The sequence below is a fragment of the Colossoma macropomum genome, unplaced genomic scaffold, assembly GCF_904425465.1.
Source record: "Colossoma macropomum unplaced genomic scaffold, Colossoma_macropomum, whole genome shotgun sequence".
Lineage (NCBI taxonomy): Eukaryota > Metazoa > Chordata > Actinopteri > Characiformes > Serrasalmidae > Colossoma > Colossoma macropomum.
Genome location: NW_023494805.1, coordinates 31,504,999 through 31,529,857, shown reverse-complemented (window position 1 = coordinate 31,529,857; position 24,859 = coordinate 31,504,999). Strand labels below are relative to the sequence as shown.

The window sequence follows — 24,859 nt, the reverse complement described above, 5'->3', positions numbered from 1 at the left end:
TCCATAGGCATTATATGGAGTTGGTCCCCCGCCTTTGCAACTATAACAGCTTCCACTCTTCTGGGAAGCTTTCTAGAAGATTTTGGAGAGTGCCTGTGGGAATTTTTGCCAATTCATCCAGAAGAGCATTTGTGAGGGTAGACATTGATGTCGGACGAGAGGGCCTAGCTCACAATCTCCATTGTAGTTCATCCCAAAGGTGTTCGAAGGGGTTGAAGTCAGGCCTCTGTGAGGGCCAGTCAGGTTCTTCCACACCAAACTCAGGCCAGCCAGGCCTTTATGGACACAGTGCACTGGGGCTCAGTCATGCTGGAACAGAACAGGTTCTTCCCCAAACTGCTCCCACAAAGTTGGAAGCACAGGATTGTCCAAAATGTCTTGGTCTGCTCAAGCATTGAGATTCCCTTCACTGGAACTAAGGGTCTAGGCCAACCCCTAAAAATAACCCCATAGTATTATCCCTCCTCCACCAAACTTTAGAGCTGGCACAATGCAGTCAGGCAGGTAACGTTCTCCTGCCATTCACCAAACCCAGACTTATCCATCAGACTGCCAGATAGAGAAGCGTGATTTAAATATTTTTTCGTTTTTTTAATATTATATATCTGCCTATTCAGCCTATAACAGTTTAGCCCTGCTCATTACCCATCACCCTTACAAACATTATAAATGAACCTCAAGAAAAACCATAAATTGTAAGATACGGGCCCTTTGAAATTTGGGCCCACCAAGGGCAGAAGGCCACCAAAGCAATACATAGTGGCAAGGTGTCCAAAAAAAACAAGTTAAATCATCTTAAGTCTAGGCAACCTGTCAGACCTTTTTTATTATGAGATGGTGGTAGGAAATACTATGATTAGTCAACCTATTTAAAGGAATGTTACCTGTTTTATGCTATTTATCAAGTAAAAGTTTGGTTTCACTGACAGAGTTTTGGTTTGGTTATTTTAAATTTTACTTAAAATTCATCATCGCATCCCTTCAGCACTATAAAGTCTGAGGTAACCGCACAAAAAGGAACATCTTGAGGAAAAGGTTATTAGGACTAGGCCACCCTAAACAAAGTAGTTATAGCTTTACCATGGCTACATCTATTGTAAATATGATTTAGCAATAATTACTGCCGCAGTAGACCCCAGAGTGGGATTTTCTGTTTGAAAGATTAGGAAAACTCCCTTCTGATGATGTATCTTGAAAGTGGGAGGAATTTTTGAAAAACTCCAACTGCTTCAGGGTGCATTTTTGAAGGCATTAGCTGATGAATACAGAGTTAAAAGCCAGCTAGCTAGCATTACTGCTCGGAGGTTGAATATCTAATTGCAGATGTATAATGTAGTATCTATCTTCAAATCACCATTACAATGGAGAGAATGGATTACTTTAACAACAGAAATGCCTCATCAGGTAGAGAAGACAACAAGCTAAAAGCTACATTTAGCAAAGTATTCTGCTTATCTAGCTAGATACTTTACCTCAGTTTGACTTAGAAGATAAGAACCTTTCTCTGGCTGAAAGGGGGGGAGGGGGTCTCTGGCATCCATTTTTCTTTACAATTTTGTTTGACGACTGAGGTAAAAGCTGTATGCTAATGCTAGCTTGGTTGTACCTGTTAGCCTGTAGATAAGTGGCTAGCAGTCAGGTTTTGTTGACATTGCATGGATTCCCAATGGTTGTGTGACATCTCTTTAATACATGGTGGTATTGTGGTGAAAGAATACAATGAACAAAAAAATGAAAATGATTTAAACTCATGAATTCTGACAGGCTGAGGTACATAACGCTGCACTAAATGCTACATAACACAGCAAACAGAATATTAAACTCTAGTTTTAGGCTGGAATAGGCCTTTAACTTCATAGTGGATCACATCTACACCTCACAGGGTAATATTTTCGTGAAGTAAGGCATCAGCTGTTTAAATCAGCATAAGTTCTCCTCAAGAACTATGCTAGGACATTAGCCACTTAGGTAGCTTAGCGTTAAACAATGAAGTCCCTGTACCCTTTCAGACCTCATTTCATGGAGCTTTAACAATAAGGGTAAACAGGCACACAAAAATCATCATCATTTTTAACGAAGCACTATATTCTGATACTTGCTAGACATTGCAGATGTTTTGCTAATACTTTAATCCTAAGAAAACACACTCATTAGCATATTTGATTTTCAGCCTTGTTATGGACGAGCAGTTCTCTTCTCTTCATTTACTTGAAGCAGCACAATGGGGGGAAAAAGGGCTGCTCATTTACATTTATTGAAATCCCATTTGTTTTCCATCTGCTAACTAGCCACCTGTGAAACTAGGTTTGGACCGAGACGTTTCCCCACTGCCTTTATTAGTGTTTATTTCTCTGCTGTAAAACCGCTGAGGGGACACGGGCAGACCAAACGGGTCGTTACGCTATAAAACAGTGACAGAGCTGTGCATAACCTCGGTGTCGAAGAGGTGTGACGAAATGAGATTAAAAAAATAAATTCTCCCAACAATGAAAGGTAAAGGCAGCCGTGGGCCAAAGTCCCAGTGACTTCGGGGAAGTCTGTACATTACATGAAACACAAATGGCTGATGCAGTTTACATTCAGCCTATGAGAATGTTGCCCGTTTTAGTCCAGCAAGTAACTATACTAAGGGCGGGGGCAATAAGAAAGCTGAGTAAGGGTGGTTCCGCAGTTTGGGTGCATATATATATGTCCCACTGATATTAGCCTACGTTTACGTGTGTGTGAAGATAAAACATTTACGGAAAAGTAAAAAAAAAAAAGCGTAGACAGCATTTAAAAACAGTATTTGTGTAACAGTATAAGTGCCAAAATTCAAAGCCTTGCAAAATCTTGTAATCAGTGGTTTTCATACTTATTGGATTTGGGTTTGGGATGAAAAGATGAATGAGAGACGATAAGAATTTCAGCTTTTATTTCCTGATATTTATATCTAGATGTGTTAAACAACTAAAAAAATAGCACTTTTTGTCTGAACCCACCCATCTTTCAACTGAGCAAAAATACTGGAACATGACTGACAGGTGTTTCCTTGCTGCCCAGGTGTGCCCTGTTAGATTGTGCCCTGCTTTTCATATGTAAAGACTGCATTTGTTGTTGAAAAGAATAAATCAACATCTATGGGAAACATCTATGGGTTATCCATGGGGAAAAAGCAAGCTATTTTCAACCTGAGACGAAAGGGGAAAATTGATCAAAGGCACTGCACAGACACTGGACATGGCCGATACAACAATTTGGAATGTCCTGAAATAGAATGAAACCACCGGTGCACTAACAACCAGACAATGAACAGGTCGGCTGAGGACAACAACAGCAGTTGATGACAGAAACATTGTGAGAGCTGTGAAGATAAACCCAAAACAACAGTCAGTGACGTCAAACATCATCACTGTGATGGGGAAACAATTATCTTCATTTTCCTATTTTTTGGAAAAGGTCTTTAGGTAAGAGCAATATATATTTGAAACTATAGAAGACTTGGAAAAAAAAATCAATTTAGCATGTCCATTCAGCACTGATCTCATAGAATGACATTGTTGCCTGTCCCCTCTAAAACTACACATTACCTTGAAAAATAATTAATGTACCTCAAAATATGTTTTGCGTTAATGTATGAACTCATTAACTTTTCATGATTGAAACATCCCTTTCCATAAGTCATACATTATAGGTATGTACATTTTAGTTGTGTCTGCCCAGAATCACCTCTGAAATACCTGGAATGTTCCACAAGTTTAACAGGAAGTTGCATCATTCAAGTTCACAGAAAGAAAAAGTTGTCATTTTTTTGTGATGACATTAAATTGACGAAGACACTTTGAAAGTACAACCCTGTTTCCCAAATTATAGACTGAGAGGAAATTGCTCATAAAAAATCATTTTAAGTCATTTATTAGTGTCCTTAATGTTCTCATAGCATTAGCATGGATGCTGGATAACCACATTTTGTTATTTGCTACCTCTATGCTATAACAAAAATCAACCATAACCCAAAATATACACTCAAAGTATATTATTCATGTAAGAAACAACCTTTAAAGTAAAACTTAGGAAGATCCTTAGTGTCCTCCACCTGGTGGTATGGATGCTAGTTAACCACATTTTGCATATTTGCCGTTTCTACACTATAAAAAAAGTAAACCGTCTTAACCAAACATACATCAAACATACTTCGAAAGCCAATTATTACTTTAAAAACCCACCTTTTTACGTAAATCTTCAGAATGTCCTTAATGTCCTCAGTGTTAGCATGAATGCTAGTTAACCACGTTTTTGTGCATTTGCCAATTCTGTTATAAAAAGGCAACCCTGTTACCTACAGGATACTGTGAGTACATCATTCATTTTAAAAGATTTAAAATTCAATTTAAGTATTCCTTTGGAATGTCCTTTAAGGCAAATTCCACCAATTTTTTCAAAATTTTGGAACAATTCCGTCCATCAGTTCACTGTTAAGTTGTAGACTCTGGTTTCTTTAGAGTGGTGCTAATAGGAACCAGGTGTCAAGACGTCTACAACACAAAAATAGCCATTTTATTTAGGCTACCATCTAAAATCACAAGTGTCTTCTGAGTTCCTGTGTGTAATGTTGATGGTAAAATGGTCATAAATCTGAAAAGCTCATTTTTCTTTGGGAACTATTTTACCTCACAACACCCTGCATGTATATCTCCACCACAAATAGATTAAAACAGTGTGTCAGACATCAGGCAGCGTATATCTAACCATTTCATACAATAACTTTCTGTGAGGGAGCTTTCAGAGGGATTAAACTCTTGTCTGGATGTCTGGTTCCTATCACCACCACTGTGAGCTATTCTGACTTGACAAGTTTCTCTAGAACAGAGCGTTTTACATCAAACCACTCCGAATGACTGTGTTTACACCTCTAACACTTAATTATGTTGAATTTTTGAGAAATCAGGGAAATTTCCCTTTAATATCCTCCTAAAGTTAGTATGGATGCTGACTAAATCTTGTTGGAGAATGCTTTAAAAGTTTAATTCTAAAGAATTACAAAGACAAAATTTCTCCCCGGTCATGGATTCACCCACAAGGTCTCTCATCTGTATTGGTAAGCATATACAGATACACAGGAGGCAGTGTGACTCAGTGCACAGTCTCAGGAGAAACTGTAAATTTGCTTGCAGCGTCTCTCAGCTTACAAAGACGGATGGCAAAGGAACGAGGAGCAAAGACTGGAATGAAACAAATGGATAAAACACCTCCTTTATGCATAAGGAATCATGTAGCCTGGAACACACTGCTGTATCATGTGTATGCATGTGCATGCATATGTACCGGAGAGGAAGGCGGTTCATCAAAAGAACACACAGAAGACATAAATAGCAAAAAAAAAAGTCCAAGGTTTATTGAGAGTGGGTTTGGTAACTGTGGTTACAAGTGTGATAAGAAGAACAGAAGCCCACTCGCACTCCCAGGGAGCCGGCCAAGAGAAGTTTGGCTCGACGTGTCATCCAGTGGGATATAGCACCCCCACACCTATCACACAACACGAGGAACTGCAGCCCGACACCTGAAAACGTAATACTACAGTTATCGAGGTAATAACTAAACAAATTACATGAAAGAAATAACGGAAATTGTGATAAATGTTAGTGTAACTTCATTCAGGAACAGAAAGCGCCTCAAGCACATCGTGTTGGAATCATTTCTAACTTGCAAGAGTCTCGGAGCCATTAGTGACTGTGCTAAATTTCCATCAACTGGCATTCTTATTCATTGCCCATGTCTTGCTTGCTTATTTTATCCTTTTATTATACCCCCATCCAACCTTCCCAACTCTCTAGGCCCATGGTTACCTATCCTGATCTTGGTGTAACCCTGCCCTGCACAGTGTTTTTGCTACACACAGACATTTTAGCTCAGGAAGGGCTTACTGAATAGCGGAATCACACTTATTTCCCAAAGCTGGGCTTCTCCGTTTCTCTACTGGACAATCTCAACTCTGGCTTAAGTTATCCAAAACTGAGATACCTGGTTTTATACCCCGTATCCTCTGTTTCACAAAGGACGTCCAAGTAAGCCAGGTAACTTATAAAAAGTTGAGGACTGCCCAACAGAAATGTCTCTCAGCGCTCTTCCTATCTGACAGGCTTGAATTTAGGGTTATCTTGCTAAAGGGAGAAATATTGCTTTGTGAAATATTTCTAAAAATTATGTTCTAAAATATCAGTGATTTTGCAAAATATTGTCACAGTTTTAACAAAACATCTCCCCAAAATGGTAGCTTTACAGAAGAAGCAAAGAAGTTTGGGGTTAAGCGTCTTGCCCAAGGGCACAACCAGGTATACCCAGTCAGTCCTGGGATTTGAACCTACAATCTTCCAGTTTCTGGTTCACTTCTCCTACCACTGGAGTACCAGCCACATCATGCATTGTACATGAAAGGGGATTATATCCTAAGTGATTGTGTACCATTGGCCTATATTCACAGGGCTGCTAGCATTTTTAAATGGTGGTTTAAAAAAAAAAAAAATGAAAGATTTTAATGACAACATCAGGGTTACTCCATCCCCAGGATTGGAAACCATTGCCCTAGACCCATCCCTCACCTCCCACCCGTCCCAGCCTCCATCTCCTCTATGCCTTCTGGCTCTGGTATTGATGGTGGAGCTGCAGCACATCCTCCTGGGAGACCCGTTCCCAGCCCTCACTGTGGACGTGGTACAGGTTGACTTGGCCACCGCTGTAGGCATCGCGGAACGTGGCCTGGTAGATGGCACGGCGGCCGAGGTCACAGGCCTCCTCGACGGTCAGATCGGGGCGGAGGCCACTGTCGAGGACACCGTAGGCGTACATGGAGCCGGAGCCCACGGCGAACATGTCACCACACACACGGTTGCCTTCGGAGTCGACGTAGTAGAGCCCTGTGAAGGAAAAGGAAAGAGAGGAGGGGGGTGTGAGTGAGAAAGCGAGGGATAAAACGGCACGTTTCCCACTGGGTGCTTTCAGCACCACTCTACCCTGTCAAAGGCAGCTACTTAAAAGAAAGCCAAGACCTATAAAGGGAGGGGGGTGGGTGGTGAACATGGAGAGCAATCTAAAAGAAGGAACGCCATGAAAACAGCCAATGTTAAAAACTCGACTACAAGGTCAAATCCCTTTCTGAAGGCCCATGAATTTTGAGCACGTTCGACGCTGTATACGGAATGTGCTCCCGGTGTCAGTAGCTAAAAAGAAAGGCTCCGGCAGCTAAGACCACAGCCCTCCAGCAAAAAAAGAAATAAAGAAAAAGAGAGAGAGAACACGAGAGCTTCGGCACGGTAGCCAGATTAAACAGGTCTCGTACAAGCTGCTGACGAGGCACAGCCAGACGCAGCCTCAGTCCCAAGGCAGCGCTCGGGGTGTTATTGATCCTTCCCAAAAAAAAAAAAAAACCCAACACCCAAATTAATTATTGATCCATACCTGGAGACATGACCTCCTGCCCCTACATGATGGAAGACTTGGATCAGAGTTAGCAAATTGGCGAGAGTTAGTCTCAGTGAAAGCCTCATAACTGACACATGCAAACGCCCCATCGCCGGTCAGCAGTTAAGCTTATGGAACCGCTAATGGGATGTGTGGAACTGCATGTTCTCCAGGGTGTGACACACACACACACACGCGCATGCAGGGAGTACAGATCGGTAATGGTGACTAGTACCCATCTGTGCGCTGCCAGAGCCAGGCTGCAGATGGGGCCTTAATGAGTGCGTGAGTCCGTCACGCGGTCTGACTGACACGCGAGAGAGCGGAACCGCAGGCCGAAAAAAAAAGGCAGTTCCGAGAGCTCGGAATACCTGCCCAAACCTGACGGAACCCGACTGTTCATGTAAGGGTTTGATCGGGTTCAAACTTTTGTCAAATATTTGTCAGGCCTTAGCTGGGTTTAAATCTCCCAGGCAGGTTTCTCATAAGCACTGCTCATACTGCATACAAACACCGGTCTCGAGTGGTCCTAAATGGATATGGACGTTTACACCTGCCACTTCTACAGCCCCTTTCACACATGCGCTACTACATCATTTAAATGGTAGTACGATATACTAGTAATTAGATCAGAAAGCGTTGTGTGACCTAGTACAATTCCTGGGACATAACTCGTTACATTCTATGAACAAAAGCCAGCACTGCACCAGGAAAAACAGAGACGTCTACATTATTACTGACAAAGTGTAACATTTCTGCAATGCGTGTTTTTACCGCTGAGTTTTGTAAGTAAGAAATGTAAAGTGTATGCTGTACAGGGCTGGGGAGCTTCAGTCCTGGAGGGATGGATTCCGGCACAGTTTGGCGATTTACCTGCTCAAGCATACCTCATTCAACTCATCACCTAATTACCAGATTTAGCTGGTGTTCTAGACCAGGGAAATCTCCAAACTGTGTTGGACTCCGGCCCTCAGTTCCCCACCCCTGTGGTAAACCATGCATATCACACAGCAGGGCTGCCGAGCATAAAAAAGCTCTCACTACAGAGTTCCAAACTGCCTCTGGAAGAAACATCAGCACAAGAACTGTGTGTCAGGAGCTTCAGGAAATGGGTTTCTATGGCCAAGCAGCTGCAATCAAGCCTAACATCACTATGTGCAATGCCAAGTGTCGGCTACAATGGTGTAAAGTACCACGCCACTGGACTCTGGAGCAGTGGAAATGCGTTCACTAGAGTGATTAATCATGCTTCACTATTTGGCACCCATATAGATGAATCTGGGTTTGGCGGATGCTAGAAAAACGCTACCTATCAGAATGCATAGTGTCAACAGTAAGGTTTGGTGGAGGAGGGATAATGAGCTGGGGCTGTTTTCTGGGTTTAGGCCCCTTAGTTCCAGTGAAGGGTAATGGTAGTGCTACAACATACAGAGACTTTTTAGACAACTGTATGCTTCCTACTTTGTTGCAACAGTTCCCCACTCCTATTACAGCATGCCTGCATGCATGGCCACTATTGCACAAATGCAATGTGTCATGGTCAGAAAAGCAACACATTCAGTTTTACACTGAAAGAACAACATCAGATTTTTTGTTCATGAAGAGGTTGTTGGCCATTCATGGTGAAGACACGACCCGTTTATTGGGAATGATGCAAAGCCTGAGCATTACTTGTTAAAGTATCCCAATAATGTCCTCAGTTAAAAGGGCTTTCGCGTCTCAAATGCGTCTCTAGTGTCCCAGTGCAAACAGGTTTCGTGACTGGATTAAGGATGCCGTGCACGTTTACTACGTCAGTCTCCGTGTGTTTGCTGTCAGAGAAAATGTACCACGAGTTTGTGTTTATTCATGGGCAGTTAAAAACATCCAGATCACATGGGTCACTAACACAGCTTATAAAACAAATGGTAGAGGAGGTGAAGAAAGAAGCTATAGAGCCGTTTTTATACTGTGGGGACGCATCTGATTAGACAGTCCTTCGACACAATGAGATGTGTTAGCATTCACAATACAAATGCTGTGTGGTCATGTGTGTTCCCTGACCACCTCCAAAGGTAGTTTGCATGACTGGCTTACAATACCCCTCCGAGATACACTGGATCTTGTTCACGTCTGTACTTAGCTTTGTCCACTTATGATCGGATCTCTGAAGATGAAGGTCAATGCCATGTGTGAAGTCGGCCATAATCTCCCAACATTTAGGCCCGTTTCTTCTTGGTTTATTCTCTCCCCTAATTTCATTACTTTAACAGTTTCAAATAAAGCACGCTGGAGTCCCTCGTGCTGTTAGGAGCGCGGTCCACAAGCCCAGCATAAAAACAGCACATTATCCTATGCAGAGTTTTATTAAGGCTAAAAACCTTTGGGATGTTGTTTCAATTCAATTCAAGATTTATAAAGTGCTTTTTACAACATACAGCTTTAGAGAAATCTGGGTCCGAGCCCCAAGTGAGCAAGCCAGAGGCAAGGAAAACTCCAAGAGGAAGAATTCATGAGAGGAACCCAATCTCAGAAGGGGAACCTCCTCTGTAAGTCAACACTGGATATCAAAACAAAAACACAACAAGAGCGATATGAATAAACAATGGACAATGAATATACAACAGTGAATATGGAACAAAGAAATGGACAGAAATATTTAGATTAACGAAGAATAACCAATGATTACTGTTAGAAGCCTATCAATGTGTCACAAATGAGAAACAGACCTATGAAAAACACTGACTACTCTTAGATGATATGTTAGTAACAATGCGTAGTTTTAGGCAGGTGAACAATGATTAAAATTGAATGGTTCTAGTTATGCTGGTCCAATATCATCTGGAGGGTGAGTGTGGCAGGCTTTGTTTGATAGCATGGGAAAATGGACACTTGTTAAAGTGAGATTTAAGGATGTCATGATCATTAAATTTTCGCAGACGAATGTTATAAACAATTGTGATTTACAATTTAACTGCCTTTTCTTGTTCACCCTACACATTGTTCACAGTAAAAGCCAAAAGTGGCCAAATTGGCTCACTGGCTATAATCTTCCTTGCCATGTTTATGACATAGGTAACACTGGTAGTACTGTGTGGTCAAGCAAGGTGTGGTCAAGCAAAGCTTCTACTTTTTCTTGAAGTGAAAATATAAGGGAAACAGTTCACTCTGCTAGCATACATAGCTAACCAAAGCAAGCATTACTCCGCACTGCCCTCTAAACATGTTCGAGCACCAAGTTTTAACTATTTTCATATTCATGAGCCCCTTGGTGCGTCTTAACGAATGCATTTACTGCCTTCTTTCATTTGCATTTATATACTTTAGTCATGCAAACTCAAATCACATTTTGTTTGCTGCAGCTTAACATTACTGTAAAACTGGAAAACGTTAATTGCGATCATCTCAAGTAATTGCGATTAGGTGATTATGCAATAATTGTAAAAGGCCAACTGAGATTTAGCATTTGTTCTGGCCAGCTGATAATTACACAGTTTGTTCTGCTTTTCGATGATCTAATGAAGGCAGTCAGTGCTCCCAAGGTCAGGCTCTGTATGAAAAAACTTGCTGTGGTCAAATTGGGGCAGCATGTTTTCAGGCTATATCGAGGTTTAGATCACGTCCAGAGAAAGAGGTTGGGGGAAGGTGGCGCTTGGAAAAACTTTAAGCAAACGTCAAGTGCCCCGAAGCTGGCGCTCACCGACTATTTAAGGACGGTCTATTAGTGGAGTCTTTAACTGCTCCAGGAGTTCACAATGGCTTTCAACAGGCAAATTGCACCTTCAGCACGCATCGTTAGCTCAGCCCGATAATCGCCACGGCCCCCTGACTACATGGGGTAATTTGCCATTTTGTCGCACAGAATGTGAAGACTTTAAGGGAAAAGCTTAAAACGCAATAGGACCACGAAAGAGACACAAGCGCTCTCATCAGGAGAGCCATACGAGGGCACTTCAGCACACGAGGCTCGGATAAAAGGAGAAAACGAGTCAGTGCCATCTCCTACACACCTGGGAGTCGGCTCACATCTCAACAGAGATGGCTTGCCATCATCGATCCTACATAATGACTGCGGGGAGGAGGTGGGGGGGCATTGTGACGCAACCAGTAAGCATCCAACATCCAACATCGAGCTCAGAAGCTGCATAATAGCTATGCATACAGATGGGGGGAAGCAAGGTGATGCCAGGGGGAAAAGCACTTGAATTTGTGAGGCCTCGTAAAAGCAAAAGCGGCAGGAACGTTCCGCAGGCCTCGACTTCTTCCACTCCATCACCCAGGTGACAGGCAGTTAGGGGTCGAGTTCTTTCCGACTTCCTGAGCGCGTGTATGGATATGAATGGCAACTCAGTGCGGAGGGAGTATACACAGGTGAGCGGCTGACTGCCACGCAGCCACGGCTGGTTAACAGCAGGGCAGCAGCTCTGAAAGCAAAGCAATTCCTCGTATAGACTTCAGCCAAACGCCGAAACTTTTATGCAGCTATGCACAATCGTGGAGCGCATCTATAGAATTAGAATGCAGGGAAAAAGGGCCTGAAAGATGCGGCGTAGCACTGTTCAAACGATAACAACTCTGCTGACATTTGTGGTTTCTGACATCTTTCCGAGTTTTATCTACATACGTACGGTGACTCAGCAGGAAAGGGGAAAAATATAGCGGGGGAAATATGCAATCAGCCACAAAAGGTATGCGTCGATACCATCTTTTTTTCCCTGCCACTACCAATTCCAAATAACTGATTCTCAAGTATCTGTCGATACAGAGAGATGATGCTGAAACTTCTTTCCTATTAGAGTCAATGGATATCTGTGTGATTTGAAAGAGATGAAATACAACGTAATGACTTCTGTGTTATCAATATCTGCATTATTGAAAGAGTTCATACTTACAGTGCGAGTATCAGGGCTGATCTTTAATGCACAGTGTGTGTATTCAGAATAGCAAATTAATAATCAGGAATATTTTGCTGAATAAAGCAAACAAGCTTATCACACCTTTTCCAGCCAATTCCACAACAAACAAAACAGCTTTATTACACTTTTATCATTTTAAATCAAGACAACTTTCTAACTATATTGACTATTTTTTTAATTGTATAAATCTTTCATCAAAACTAAGACTGGTCCTTAATCATATTAATCCAGTGCATGTTAAACGCTAATTAAACACAATTTTCTTTATAAGCAAACAAGTAAATAAATAATCCACCACAACCAAACAATGAATTTGTCTATATTCAAAGAGACAATTACATTATGCTCACAAGTTTACTGCCTCTAAAAGCTACCATACAGAAGACTAAGTTTAGTCTAAAATGTATTTTTTATAAATACATTCATAGTAAAAATGTAGATGCAGGCTGTTCTAAGACAAAACAGTCTCTAAAGAAAATTACCACTATTTTTGCCCTTAACCACTTTATATCAAAACCTGTGTAAAAAAAACCTGTGGTACTTCCCTTTAATTGAGGAAAAACTGCTGAAAACTGCAATCATGATTAAAACACAATTACAGTTATACTTAAAAGTTTGAACGCCTCTGGTCAAAATACATGTCTTTGTTCTAAAAATAAGTGAAAAACATCCTCTACATAAATTTCTATTTATTTGAGTTTAACATATTGGGGAGAAAACGAAACATACAGTATAAAATATGCCATAACTTTTGCTTAAGCCACCCCCCCCAAAAAGCGGTTTGCCAGGCCAAATAAACAAATGTAACTACTATTACTTCTGTAGTAAACTTGCACACTCGCCTTGTACAGTGGTGTCAAAACAGTATGTAGAGTGAGATTAAGATCACATGCCTTTAAAGGTACCTTCTGATGATGTAGTTTGAAGGAGGGAGGAACTTTTGAAAAACTACAGCTGCTTTGGAGTGGACAGGCCTACGTGACCTCGAGACAACTCAAGTTACTGCTAGGAAATGGATTTCATATATTTATTCACCTCGACATTAAAGTCTTCTTCTTTATTATTATGATTGTATGAGGCATGTGTGTAATGCATGCTGGGCATTGTAGTGAGAGAACATTGAGGAATACAAAAAAGAAACAGAGGATACAAAATTGTAAATCAAACCAATGAGACTGAGGAAAGCAATGTTGTGCTGCATATTACATAACATCAGTGACATTAAATGCTAGTTTCATGTCCTTTTAGGAAATGTGACAATTGAGAAATAATCATATCAAATTTAATTGAAAATGAGGCATGCCAGTCAGTAAGACACTGTTTAACTAAAACTATTAACTATTAACGGTTTGATTTTTGACTATATTAAATTATATAGGCTGAACAGTCTGAATTTCAGCCCCTATCAGTACAGTCACAAAATGTTCATATCAGCGCGTCCTAGTTTCACATCAGTAACGACAGCTGGATTGCAGTGCCGTATTGGGCAATTGGGAGAATTCCCCGTGTGCCAATAGGGTTTTGGGCCGGTTACTGTGAGTTAATGTATAAACTCACACATATAAGAACAAGAATGTTCAAATAAACAATATCGCTGCTGTCAGAGCAAAACCTCATATCATATATTTTTGTTGTTTTTCAGTTTTTGACAGTTTCAAAATGCCGGTTGCCGTTTACATTGTGTCCAAACTACATGATGAATGGAACCAAAAGAAATGGCCCAAAATGACTTACAAAATTACCAAATAATTCTGGTTCCATTGACTTACATTAAACGTGAAACACATTTTTTCCTTCTCCTGTAAAGTTACCTTTTTTTAGACAGCAGCGATGTTACATCCAAGTGTATATCTGCAGTAATTTAGAGGTTAAACCAGCGGCGCTCGCTTCAAGTGCTTCAGTCCCAGTTCTGTGATTGTAATTGAGTCTCGTACAGTGGATAGAGATCAGATGAAGCTGAAGTTAGCTTCTTATTCTCATTCCCCATTTCACCTTACATGATGTAGCTGTTACATTCAGAAGCCTGTACAAGCGCCATCATGTAACTGCTGCATTATTTAAGGTGGAACGGAAATTTGAATAAGTAGTTAACATCAGCCTGAAGAGAGCCCATCAAACTTAGTGTCCTTGTGTAAATCTAGTACTGGCTGACAACAGGCTGTGCTGGACAACAGCAGCAAAAACTGCAAAAACGCGGTGGAACCAAGAACGTAAGAACAAAAAGGCTAGTTACGGAGGATGAAGACAGATCCGAGCAGGTGGGCAGTGAGAAATGCTGACCTTAACTTACTCAGCTAGCATTAGTTTATACACAGTTAAGAGTTTGCGGAAAACAAGTCCTGCCCTGCTGAATTCTGGGTGCTCCCAGCTGATGAAACCATGGGCTTCACCACAGACCCTTCAAACAATATTACCACTTGCCATCTTGTTACAATGCAGCGCATAACTTTCAGGTGGCGGCATCAGTAAGAGGACTTAGTGACCGGGTCAGCACGACGAGAGCGCACTCAGTCTATCCAGCTGAAGAATCCTTAACATCCGTGCCACAGCATGACACGCTATTACCTCCATCTTCATTCAGGCCTCTTAACTGCACCTTATTAGATTTATTTTACATCGCAAATGGACAGTTAATCACAGGAATAAGTGTACTTGACATCATTGCAGTTGTTAATGAGCCTTCTTCTAATCGAGATTGATTTCATTTACACGACACTTTACATCTTCATTCAATCACGCTGCGTTTCAGCGGACGGGCGCCGCTATCGAACTTTTCTGCACAATCATTATTTGCAAATTGATTGGCCATTTAACCGTGTGTCACTGCATGTGGCCGCCAGGCAGGGGGCTGGTTTTGGGGGCCACGCTAACTCACGGAAGGAGCCACGTAAACCTTATCGATCAGGCCGAACGCATTATGCACGTGACCCGGCTGTCCTGGTAGAGAACCGGCGTCCATCATAGCGTCGCTGCTTCCTGGCCCACAGTCACAGCCACATTGATTTCCCATTACAGTGTCAGTGCGCAGGGCCCTCTTTAAACACACCAGCTGAGATCTAGTGCCTGTTACTGCCCCTCAGTCAGAGACACGGGGAGTGGTGCACTTGCAGAGGGAGTAGTATCGCCATCTGGTGGTGAGGGGCAGAAATGGCACTCTTTTTGATGCTTTTTTTTTGGCAATTATCAAATTTACACCATTTTCCATTTAGACCAAAGCTATTTGATCAGCCAAGTCAAAGCCACCTGTTCGCATCTTGGAAACTGCATATCGTCGCAGTCCAAAAAGAAACGTGTACCTCATAAATGGCAACTTTACAGGACAAGGTAAAAACCTACTTAACTTTCAATGCAAGTTAAGGTAAAGAGACTTTATTCCAAGCAATTTTGGAGCATTTCTATGAGTCATTCATTATGAAATGTGCACGCAATGTCAAGGGCAGCTGCTCTACCCAGATGAAAAATTAAGAAAAAACAAGAAAAAAAGAATCATTTTCAATTCAGAAATGAACAGACTTGGCTTCTGACACTGTATGACACACTTATGATACATACTTATGATACAACTCATCATCTATTCTAATATTCCAATATTCAATAAAGATTAAGAAGAGATGACTATTTTGCATTAATGATTAAATGAAAAAACTGAAAGCAGCTTGTTTTTATCCTGGTGGATTTAACCCCAATCTGGCAACACTGAACAGGCGCTGCTGTGCAACAACTGTGCTGTTTTAAGGTGCTACGCAATGCAGGAAAGCAGAGAAACAGAGTATAATTCATAACCAGCATCTAAAATTAAGATGTAATAAGATTAAACAAAGTCATTCAGAGTGGTTTGATGCAAAATGATTCACTGTATAGAAATTTACTGACTGGGATGTCTTTACAATGACGTTACTCTAGAACAGAGCATTAACTTTTCAATGAGCGACTAAATGACTATATTTAGGTATGTTCAAGGTTTTTAAGCTGCATAAACACATCTATCAGAGAACGCACTGAACTCAGGGTGATATTGGACTTTTTGTTCAATTACAGGTGGATGAAATGGTAAAAATATCAAATGTGTGAACAGTTTTTGGATGCTTCACAGACGATAAACTAGCATGCAAAAACTGAACAGTAACGTTTCTAAAACAGTCACAAAACCGTGAACGTTCCAGCCGTCCACACCCACCATGAATATTATTATTTATCATTAAGTGCCGTCATGTGTCCATATGGATAGCGCTTCTACTGAATATCTTGTTATCTGTTTGGACCATAAATAAAACAAGGTTTAATCCAGAAGCCATTTTTCATACCGTGACCATAATGGTAATTTCGACTAGCCTGCCAATGGGAATTACTATGTAATATTAGCATCAAGCTACTTATGTTGGTGTTGTGTAGTGGGTGACACCTCTGCCTTCTACACTGTAGACTAGGGTTCAATCCCCTGCCTGGGTAAGCAGCCTACACTATACCAATAAGAGTCCTTGGGCAAGACTCCTAACACTTCCTTCGCCTACCTGTGTAAAATGATCAAACTGTAAGTCGCTCTGGATAAGAGCGTCTTCCGGAATGCCATAAATGTAAATGTAAATTATGTCAGTTAACTTTTTCAGCATGCTCTACTTTAAACATGGGCAATTAAAGCTTTTAACCAACAAGACTTTGTTTGGTAGAATTATTCACAGAATAGAGTCGAGTGCATGTTGCTTACAGTGCCGACGTCTTATAGCACCTAAGCATTTAATATTTATTTTTTGGATGATCGTTTTTCACTTCGGGATGGCTGACAATTCTTCGGGATGCTTCTGGGACAGTTCTGGAATAAGTTAGGGAGCCCTGAGCTCCGTCGCTCCAACGCAAAACTAAAGAAGTCAACATCAGACACCAAACACGTCTTGGACGACAGGAAAATTGTGCAAATTTGATTTCTGGCCTGAACCATTACTTAAAACACAAGGGTTATCTTTAGCATTCAAAATCCTGTTTGACGCCCTCAGCCTTGCTGCTCTTAAGGTTTCCGTCCTCATTTTCCAGCGAAACGAGAACAGGACAAGCTTGCTACTTAAACAATCAGCGGTTCTGTGCCTGCGCCGATTCGAAGCCCATTACAAGCAGCAAACAACAATTTTAAAGCGGTCTTAGGAATTCCTTTCCTCTGCGCGCTCGTGTTAGGGCATACTGAATGAGCCCCGGCTACACTCAGACAAAATCGCAGTGAGCTACGAAGCTATTTATACAGAGCCGTTTCATCAGACAGCATGGGCCAAATCAGCATAGAATATGATTACACAGCCAGTCACCATGCCAACTGCTGCAATCATACTCCAACATAATAGGAAAGTTCTGGTCCCATCACAAATCAAGCACTTTTGTATTAAATAGTCCAGGCTAATATGAATAAATGCCAATGCAGTGACCTTTCATTCAAACAGAGGCTGAGTGCTAAAGGTCAAATCTGTAAAATAATAAAGCCATAAATATAACCTTGGCATCCACGTAATCTCCTGAACTGAGAGCTCCACCAAATTGGGAAGAGAGAGGTGAGATGATAAATGTCATTCTTAACATGATAATACTAAAGGAATGAATGAATGGAGGTCAGAACAAGAGATATCAGAACTTTTAGCATAATTGGAAAGTATAAGAATTCAGGTTTTCCCCATAACATATTCGCAGTTGTGCACTGAGCTAAAGACGAAGAAGAGTTTAGCTGGAGAAAAGCCGCATATGGCTTCAGTGGAGTAGCTTTAAGATATATACTATACACCGGTCAGGCATAACATTATGACCACCTTCTTGTTTCTGTGCTCATTGTCCATTTTATCAGCTCCACTTACTGTATAGGTGCACTTTGTAGTTCTACAATTAGACTGTAGTCCATCTGTTTCTCTGCATACTTTGTTACCCTCTTTTACCCTGTTCTTTAGTGGTCAGGACCCCCATGGACCCTCACAGAGCAGGTACTATTTGGGTGGTGGATCATTCTCAGCACTGCAGTAACACTGACGTGGTGGTGGTGTGTTAGTGTGTCTTGTGCTAGTCTGAGTGGATCAGTCACAGCAGTGCTGCTGGAGTTTTTAAACACCTCAGTGTCGCTGCTGGACTGAGAATAGTCCACCAACCAAAAATATACAGGCAACAGCTGTCCTGTGGGCAGCGTCCTGTGACCACTGATGAAGGACTAGAGGATGACCAACACAAACTGTGCAGCAGCAGATGAGCTATCGCCTCTGACTTTACATCTACAAGGTGGACTGACAAGGTAGGAGTGTCTAATAGAGTGGACAGTGAGTGGACACAGTGTTTAAAACTCCAGTAGCACTGCTGTGACTGATCCACTCAGACCAGCGCAACACACACTAACACACCACCACCACATCAGTGTTACTGCAGTGCTGAGAATGATCCACCACCCAAATAGTACCTGCTCTGTGAGGGTCCATGGGGGTCCTGACCACTAAAGAACAGGGTAAAAGGGGGCTAACAAAGTACGCAGAGAAACAGATGGACTACAGTCTGTAATTGTAGAACTACAAAGTGCACCTATATAGTAAGTGGAGCTGAAATGGACAATGAGTGTAGAAACAAGGAGGTGGTCATAATGTTATGCCAGATTGTTGTATGTTTGTCATTTCAACTGCAACACCTACGTTTACATGCATGCAAGAGCATGACTAAGTTATTACTTAGTCCAAGAAACTAAAGTGGACCAAACCAAGCTGTTTACATGCATGACAGCATGTAACCTGAAACATCTCCTTCATGATGCATCCACTTATGAGTTCCCCACCTTTTAAAAATATCTGTGCTCCTTTCTTCTTCTTCTTCTTCTTCTTCTTCTATTTTAATAGCTAATAACGACTATTTCTGACTAAGGCTGCATTCAGACAGTGGAGTGTTTTCCGGAAAACGTCCATGCGTCTGAACCGTGAAGAACCTGCCTGTGACAACTTTGATCTTTAATGGGCAGGAAGTTCAACCCTGTATCACAGTAAACGAAGTAAAGAAACTAGGACTTATTGCTACCTGGTTTAATTCTTCCCATTATAAACCAAGTAGCCCATGTAAACATTAGCAAACGTAAGCAAGAGTCTTGAACGCCATGAACAGGTAACAGACGCATCGTATTTTAGGGATGCCACGATTAATCGGCTTAGTCGACTAAAATCAACGACCGGATTAGTTGGCAACCAATTTAATAGTCAATTAGTTGGTGATGTCATTACGCATGTTTCTTGCGCTAACTAGGAATGTTTTGACGTCACCGCTTACTGGAGAGTTTGTTGTCTATTCTCAAGGTTTTTTAGCAAATTCGGTGGTAAGTGTACAGGATCATACATTCGCCAGTGAATAAACACATTAAGTATATTTGAAATCACAAATGTGAGCAAAACTTTTGTGCAACTGGGGCTGCTTTCGCACTCTGGTTCAATTTGATCAAACCTCTTTTTTGATTGGTTACCTCGTGAAAACCGACACATGATAAGCAGAGCTTTTCCACTGAAGCTGACCAAAAAAAAATAAATAAATCTGTCCACGACAAGAGGAGAACCTGCGGAATCCGTGCCCTGCCATAGAATATAACAGCATTTTCTCTTTTTTTTTTGGTGTCGTTAAGCTGAAAAAGCTGGGACACTTCGCAAAAGCTCTGTGTTAAAGTCAGAAGAGCAAACTACGCATCGATATTAGGGTGTATAAAAAATTCAGATTTTACTTTAAAACTCTTGTGAGGGTCTCTTATCTTTCAAGGAAGCCACTGTTAATGATCAATACCAGGCATGTGGGAGCATCCTATCAGAGTAGAGTAAAGTGTGAGGGAGGGGGAGATACTAATATCATGCACTCATGCTCAAATGACTGGAGTCTTTAATCAACTGTAAATTCTAGGGGTTGTGATTTTAGGGAATCATTTTGTTAGAGGGTGGCACAGCAGGCAGGTTCTGTTTGAGAACTTTGATTTATCTGAGTATTACAGTAGAGAAAGACCTGAAAACATGCACTGGTACCCCTCACACACCCTCACTAAGTGCAAATGCACGCAAACATATGACACAGTTGTTACATGCTGTCTGAAGCCCTATTTGAACAGGATTAGTTTTACATAAGGATGTGGGTTAATGTCATTTTTACCAGCGTTTCTCTGGTATTTTAGTCCCATCCAAACACACGATGCCAGTCATTTTTATGCTCCTACGTTTGTAAAGATTCTGGCACTTTTTTCCTGCTGTAAAATGAGCTGTAGAAATAAGCCCAGGTTACATTAATCCGTGCAAATCAACAAGTCAGTAAAAACACTTGCTTTATGTGAAAAAGTGAAAGAGTGTTAACTTCTGTTCTCTGTGGCGCTGAGTTGATTTTATGTCATGATGTTGGCTTTTGGCTGTGAATTCCCAAGCTAATGGCAATGCTGGTGGCACATTGCCTACACTTATGACAAGACATCTGAATAGGGTAACAAATAAGTACTAAATTTAATGTTTTAACATGTTTTCTTGTAAATGAAGAAGCGACTCTCTTATATCAAGATTTCTTATCCTGTGCGAACTGGTCATAAACATTTCAGACACCCTGTGGAAAAATTACGCTACCCCACCCCCCCATTTAAAACTAACCTCATTCACACAGTATTTAAGTAAAAGCAAGTTAACACATCCTCTGCAGGGACTAAACCTAAATAAGGATGCAGAGGCAGCATCATCCAAGATTGGAATCAGCAGACTTTTGCTCAGAATGTGAAATCAGCAATCACTGTTTGTACTTTGCAAGACGCATGCTGCAATTTTATGATAAAAAAGGAAGTGAGGTAGGTGCACTAATGTATATGAATGCTGCTGATAAACTATACGAAAATGTCGGAACTTAATAACACATGACTTACCGTTCTAACAAGCCCGTTGCCTCTTATTGTCAACGTAGCAATTTATTTGATTCATGTTATTTAAATGCAACTAAACTGAAAAATTAAAGCACCCATTAAAGAGCAATTAGTGATATTTATATTGCGGCTTTGGCTAGCATAAAGTACTGAAAATGATTTAGTGTGTTCCATGTTTCATTTAGAGCACACTGTAAGCTTTGGATTAAAAATATATGTACTAAAAAAAATCAGGTAATAAAAATGTGGACATAAAGAAATTTGTATCAGCCATAAAAATTAATGATTTTAGTGCACAATCTCTATTTGTTTGAGCTTAACATATTGGAAAAACATAAAATACTAAATGTAAAATGTGCCATAACGTTTGTACAGGCCGTTTTGTATTTTATTTTTCCCCTAAATATGTCAAATTCAGCAAAGAAACAGTAATAGTGCAATAAAATGTGCAGAAATGTGTTCGCAATTTGATCAGGGGCACCCAAACTATCGAGATGCCATCCCTAGTTTCTATGTCTAAATCTCTCAAAAATGCTGGCCAATATCAAGCAAGAGCTTTTTCAGGTGACAAAGTGTGCAGTTTACATGATTGCAGATTAGAAACTATCAACATTGAAACACTGGTGGGGATGTAAACATAGTTAATGATTACCAATCATTGAAATCTACTTCAGCTATGCCATTTGTTACAGTACAATGTGTGAGTCAGTGAATCTCTATTCCAGCACTGTATTTTAGTCTAAGACTGCAACTGAGAACCCCTAACCGAAAATGCTCGTATTTACCTGGCCCCCTCTTGTCCCAGCCGCAGATCATGGTGCCCATGCTGAGACCCATTCCTTTGTACTGGTACACCATGTTAGCCAGCAGTTTGGAGGCGGCAGCTACCGAGATGCGCTCCTTGTTGCGCAGCTCGTAGATGCGGCACTGCCGGGCCAGCAGGCGCTCCCAGAAACTGCAGTCTGCAGCTCCTCCTGCCATGGTGCCCAGCAGATATGGGTTGATCTCGATGACCTTCTTCACCGTCTGAGACGCAATGTAGGAACCAGCTGTCGCTCTGGAGTCCACGGCTACAATGACGCCATGCTGGAACTGGGAGAGAATTATAATGAACGAAAGACACTAAAAAATGCATGTGCATTCCTGCATATATGTTAAAACATAACTTCTTTTCACAAAAGAAGCATGCACATCAGCCCCCACTAGGATTAAGATGCAACTGAAGTCAAGTGGTCTTTATTGTCATTCTTCAATATAACTTGCACTCATGAAATATGGTATGTTAACGAAATTATGCACTGAAATTGATGTAATTGAATTCCATATAGAAACTCAGCTTGATTAGGGAAGTTAAATCAAATGAAAAACCATCTCTGTGGAATCAAAATCATTTCATCTTGATTGCAAATCATTAACTACTACACTGGGCAAAAAAGGAACAAGTGAGGAGCCTGGTTACTAAGTTCGCAGTAAATATGTAATATTTGCAGCATTTTCAGGGATTATTTACCTGTCAAGGTGAACTACTTTAATTGACAAGCTAAACAAAACATTATTAGGACAATTTGGTGCATGAGTTATCAGACTGGAGAAGATCATTTGAGCTTGAGCTTGGGTATATCACATATACCCAAATATGACTGATCAAGACATAAAATGGGAATCCAACAATTTTTCAATATGGCTAAATAGTTTAATTGTTAAGAAGGACTGAGAGTCATGTGAATTGTACCATTCTAGAGGAAGCTGGTCGATTCAGACTTTTCACACTGATGGTGATGGGAACCAGATGTTTGAAGCGTTTAATATTTCTAAAAGCAGCATCGGAGTTATTACATAAAATACTCACAAATATGTCGCCTGGACATTGTTTTATTGTAGTTTTATGCTGGTTTAACTTAATTTTTTTTATATATCCCTAGATTGTGGGCAGGTACATGCAGGGTGTTATAAGACAAAAGTAGTGCCCCCCAAAAAAATATTTTTTTCAGACATACCACCATTTTACCATTAATCAACAACACATATGAAAACTGAGAAAACAGGTGTAGGGCCACTGGTCTTTTTGCAAAGTAAAGAAAACGGCTACATTGCAGATATTCTGACCCCTGGTTCCAATCACCACCACTGTAAAGAAACCAGAGTTGGTTAGTCTGTTTACAATAAACCATTTCACAACAAACCACACTGAATGACTTTGCTGACATCTTAAGCATTTTGAAAAATCAGTGGAATTCCCCTTTATAGTCTAGGCAGGTATGTCCCAAAATCAGGAGCCTTACACAATCTAAATAAACTCAATGGTCCATAAGTAAACTATGAATGCTGACCTGAGACCAGCTTATGCCTATGATACATCACTGAACAGACTTTATGACCTGATGAGAGCTGATCTGAGTTCAGTGTTCTTACTTTGACATGCTTGAAAATGGCACTGGGCCAATGACAGTAAAACAACAACGGACCAGATATTTTGAAAATATGGCCCTGGCCAGCTAACATTAGACAGACAGTTATACTGACTGATAGATATATAAATACATGTGTGCAGCATTAAAGGACAACTCCACCAGTTTTTTTTAAAATTTCTGCATAATTCAGTGGTTGATACGTAAACAAAGTCATTCAGGGTGGTCTGATGTGAAATGGTTCCTTGTAAAGAAACTTACCAACACAGATTTCTTTACAATGGTGGTGATTGGAGCCAGGGGTCACAATGTCTACAATACAAATACAGTCATTTTAATTACCACAGTGAATCTACACGTGTTTATATGTAACACTGATGGTGAAATAGTGGTAAATCTGATAAGAACAGTTTTCTTCAGGGACTATTTTGCCTTGGAACACCCTTCATGTATCCCTCCACCATGAACAGATTAAAATAAATTTATTAAAATACGTTTTAGGCCAAAAGTTCATCACAAAACTACCAGAAAACAATGTCATTCATAACCATTTAATGTAATAACTTTCTGTGAGGAAGTTTTTAGAGGTGGACGTCTAGTTCCCATCACCATCACTGTGAGCAGTTCTGACTCAGTAAGTTTCTTCAGAACCAATGATTTCACACCAAACCACTCTGAATGACTTGGTTTACATCCTCAACCATTTAATTATGCAGTAATTTTGGAAAATCAGTGGTGTTCCCCTTTATTTACACTCCTACAGTAGCTGTTTTCTCATCTTTACAACTAGCTAGGTTAGCTAGCCTAGCTAGGTTAGCCTGGTGTGACTTGGCTAAATTTCCAATCCAAGGCTCGACTTACTGCTCAACACAGCGCCGCTAAGACGCGACTGAAAAGGGAAAACTGACCGTTTACTGTGGGTTACAAACACTGAAGACCTCCTGTGAACCCCAGAACTCACTTTAAACGCTAAGGTGGTCGTTCCGTGAAGGAACTCGATTTTCCTCTCAGGACCCTCTTCATCTCCAATCGTTTTCACGGCCAAGTTGAAGGAGTCCCCCAGTGTGGCGCCGAAGCCCAGGTCGGTTTGGTTAAAGCCACAGCCAAACGCAGAAGGCTGATCTGGAGCACTGCTGAAATCCGCAAACTCACCCCGCAGCACACTAGACAGCGCCATTTTTACACAATATCAACCGGCTCCCTGCGCAGTCGAGACTGATATGAAGCGGTGCGGCGGCTCCTCCAGCGCC

The 24,859-nt window shown here is 41.0% G+C and overlaps 1 protein-coding gene across 1 annotated transcript; it reads right to left on the bottom strand.

The window, feature by feature from the left end:
- Positions 1 to 5,349: 5,349 nt before the first annotated feature.
- Positions 5,350 to 24,838, bottom strand: psmb5 (proteasome 20S subunit beta 5). Its single transcript, XM_036596689.1, has 4 exons — positions 24,571 to 24,838; positions 21,987 to 22,293; positions 6,579 to 6,893; positions 5,350 to 5,539 (listed from the first exon to the last, which is right to left on the bottom strand). The coding sequence occupies exons 1-3, from the start codon at positions 24,784 to 24,786 to the stop codon at positions 6,607 to 6,609; spliced, it is 810 nt and encodes a 269-aa protein (XP_036452582.1). The 5' UTR covers positions 24,787 to 24,838; the 3' UTR covers positions 5,350 to 5,539; positions 6,579 to 6,606.
- Between the last annotated feature and the right edge of the window lie 21 nt (positions 24,839 to 24,859).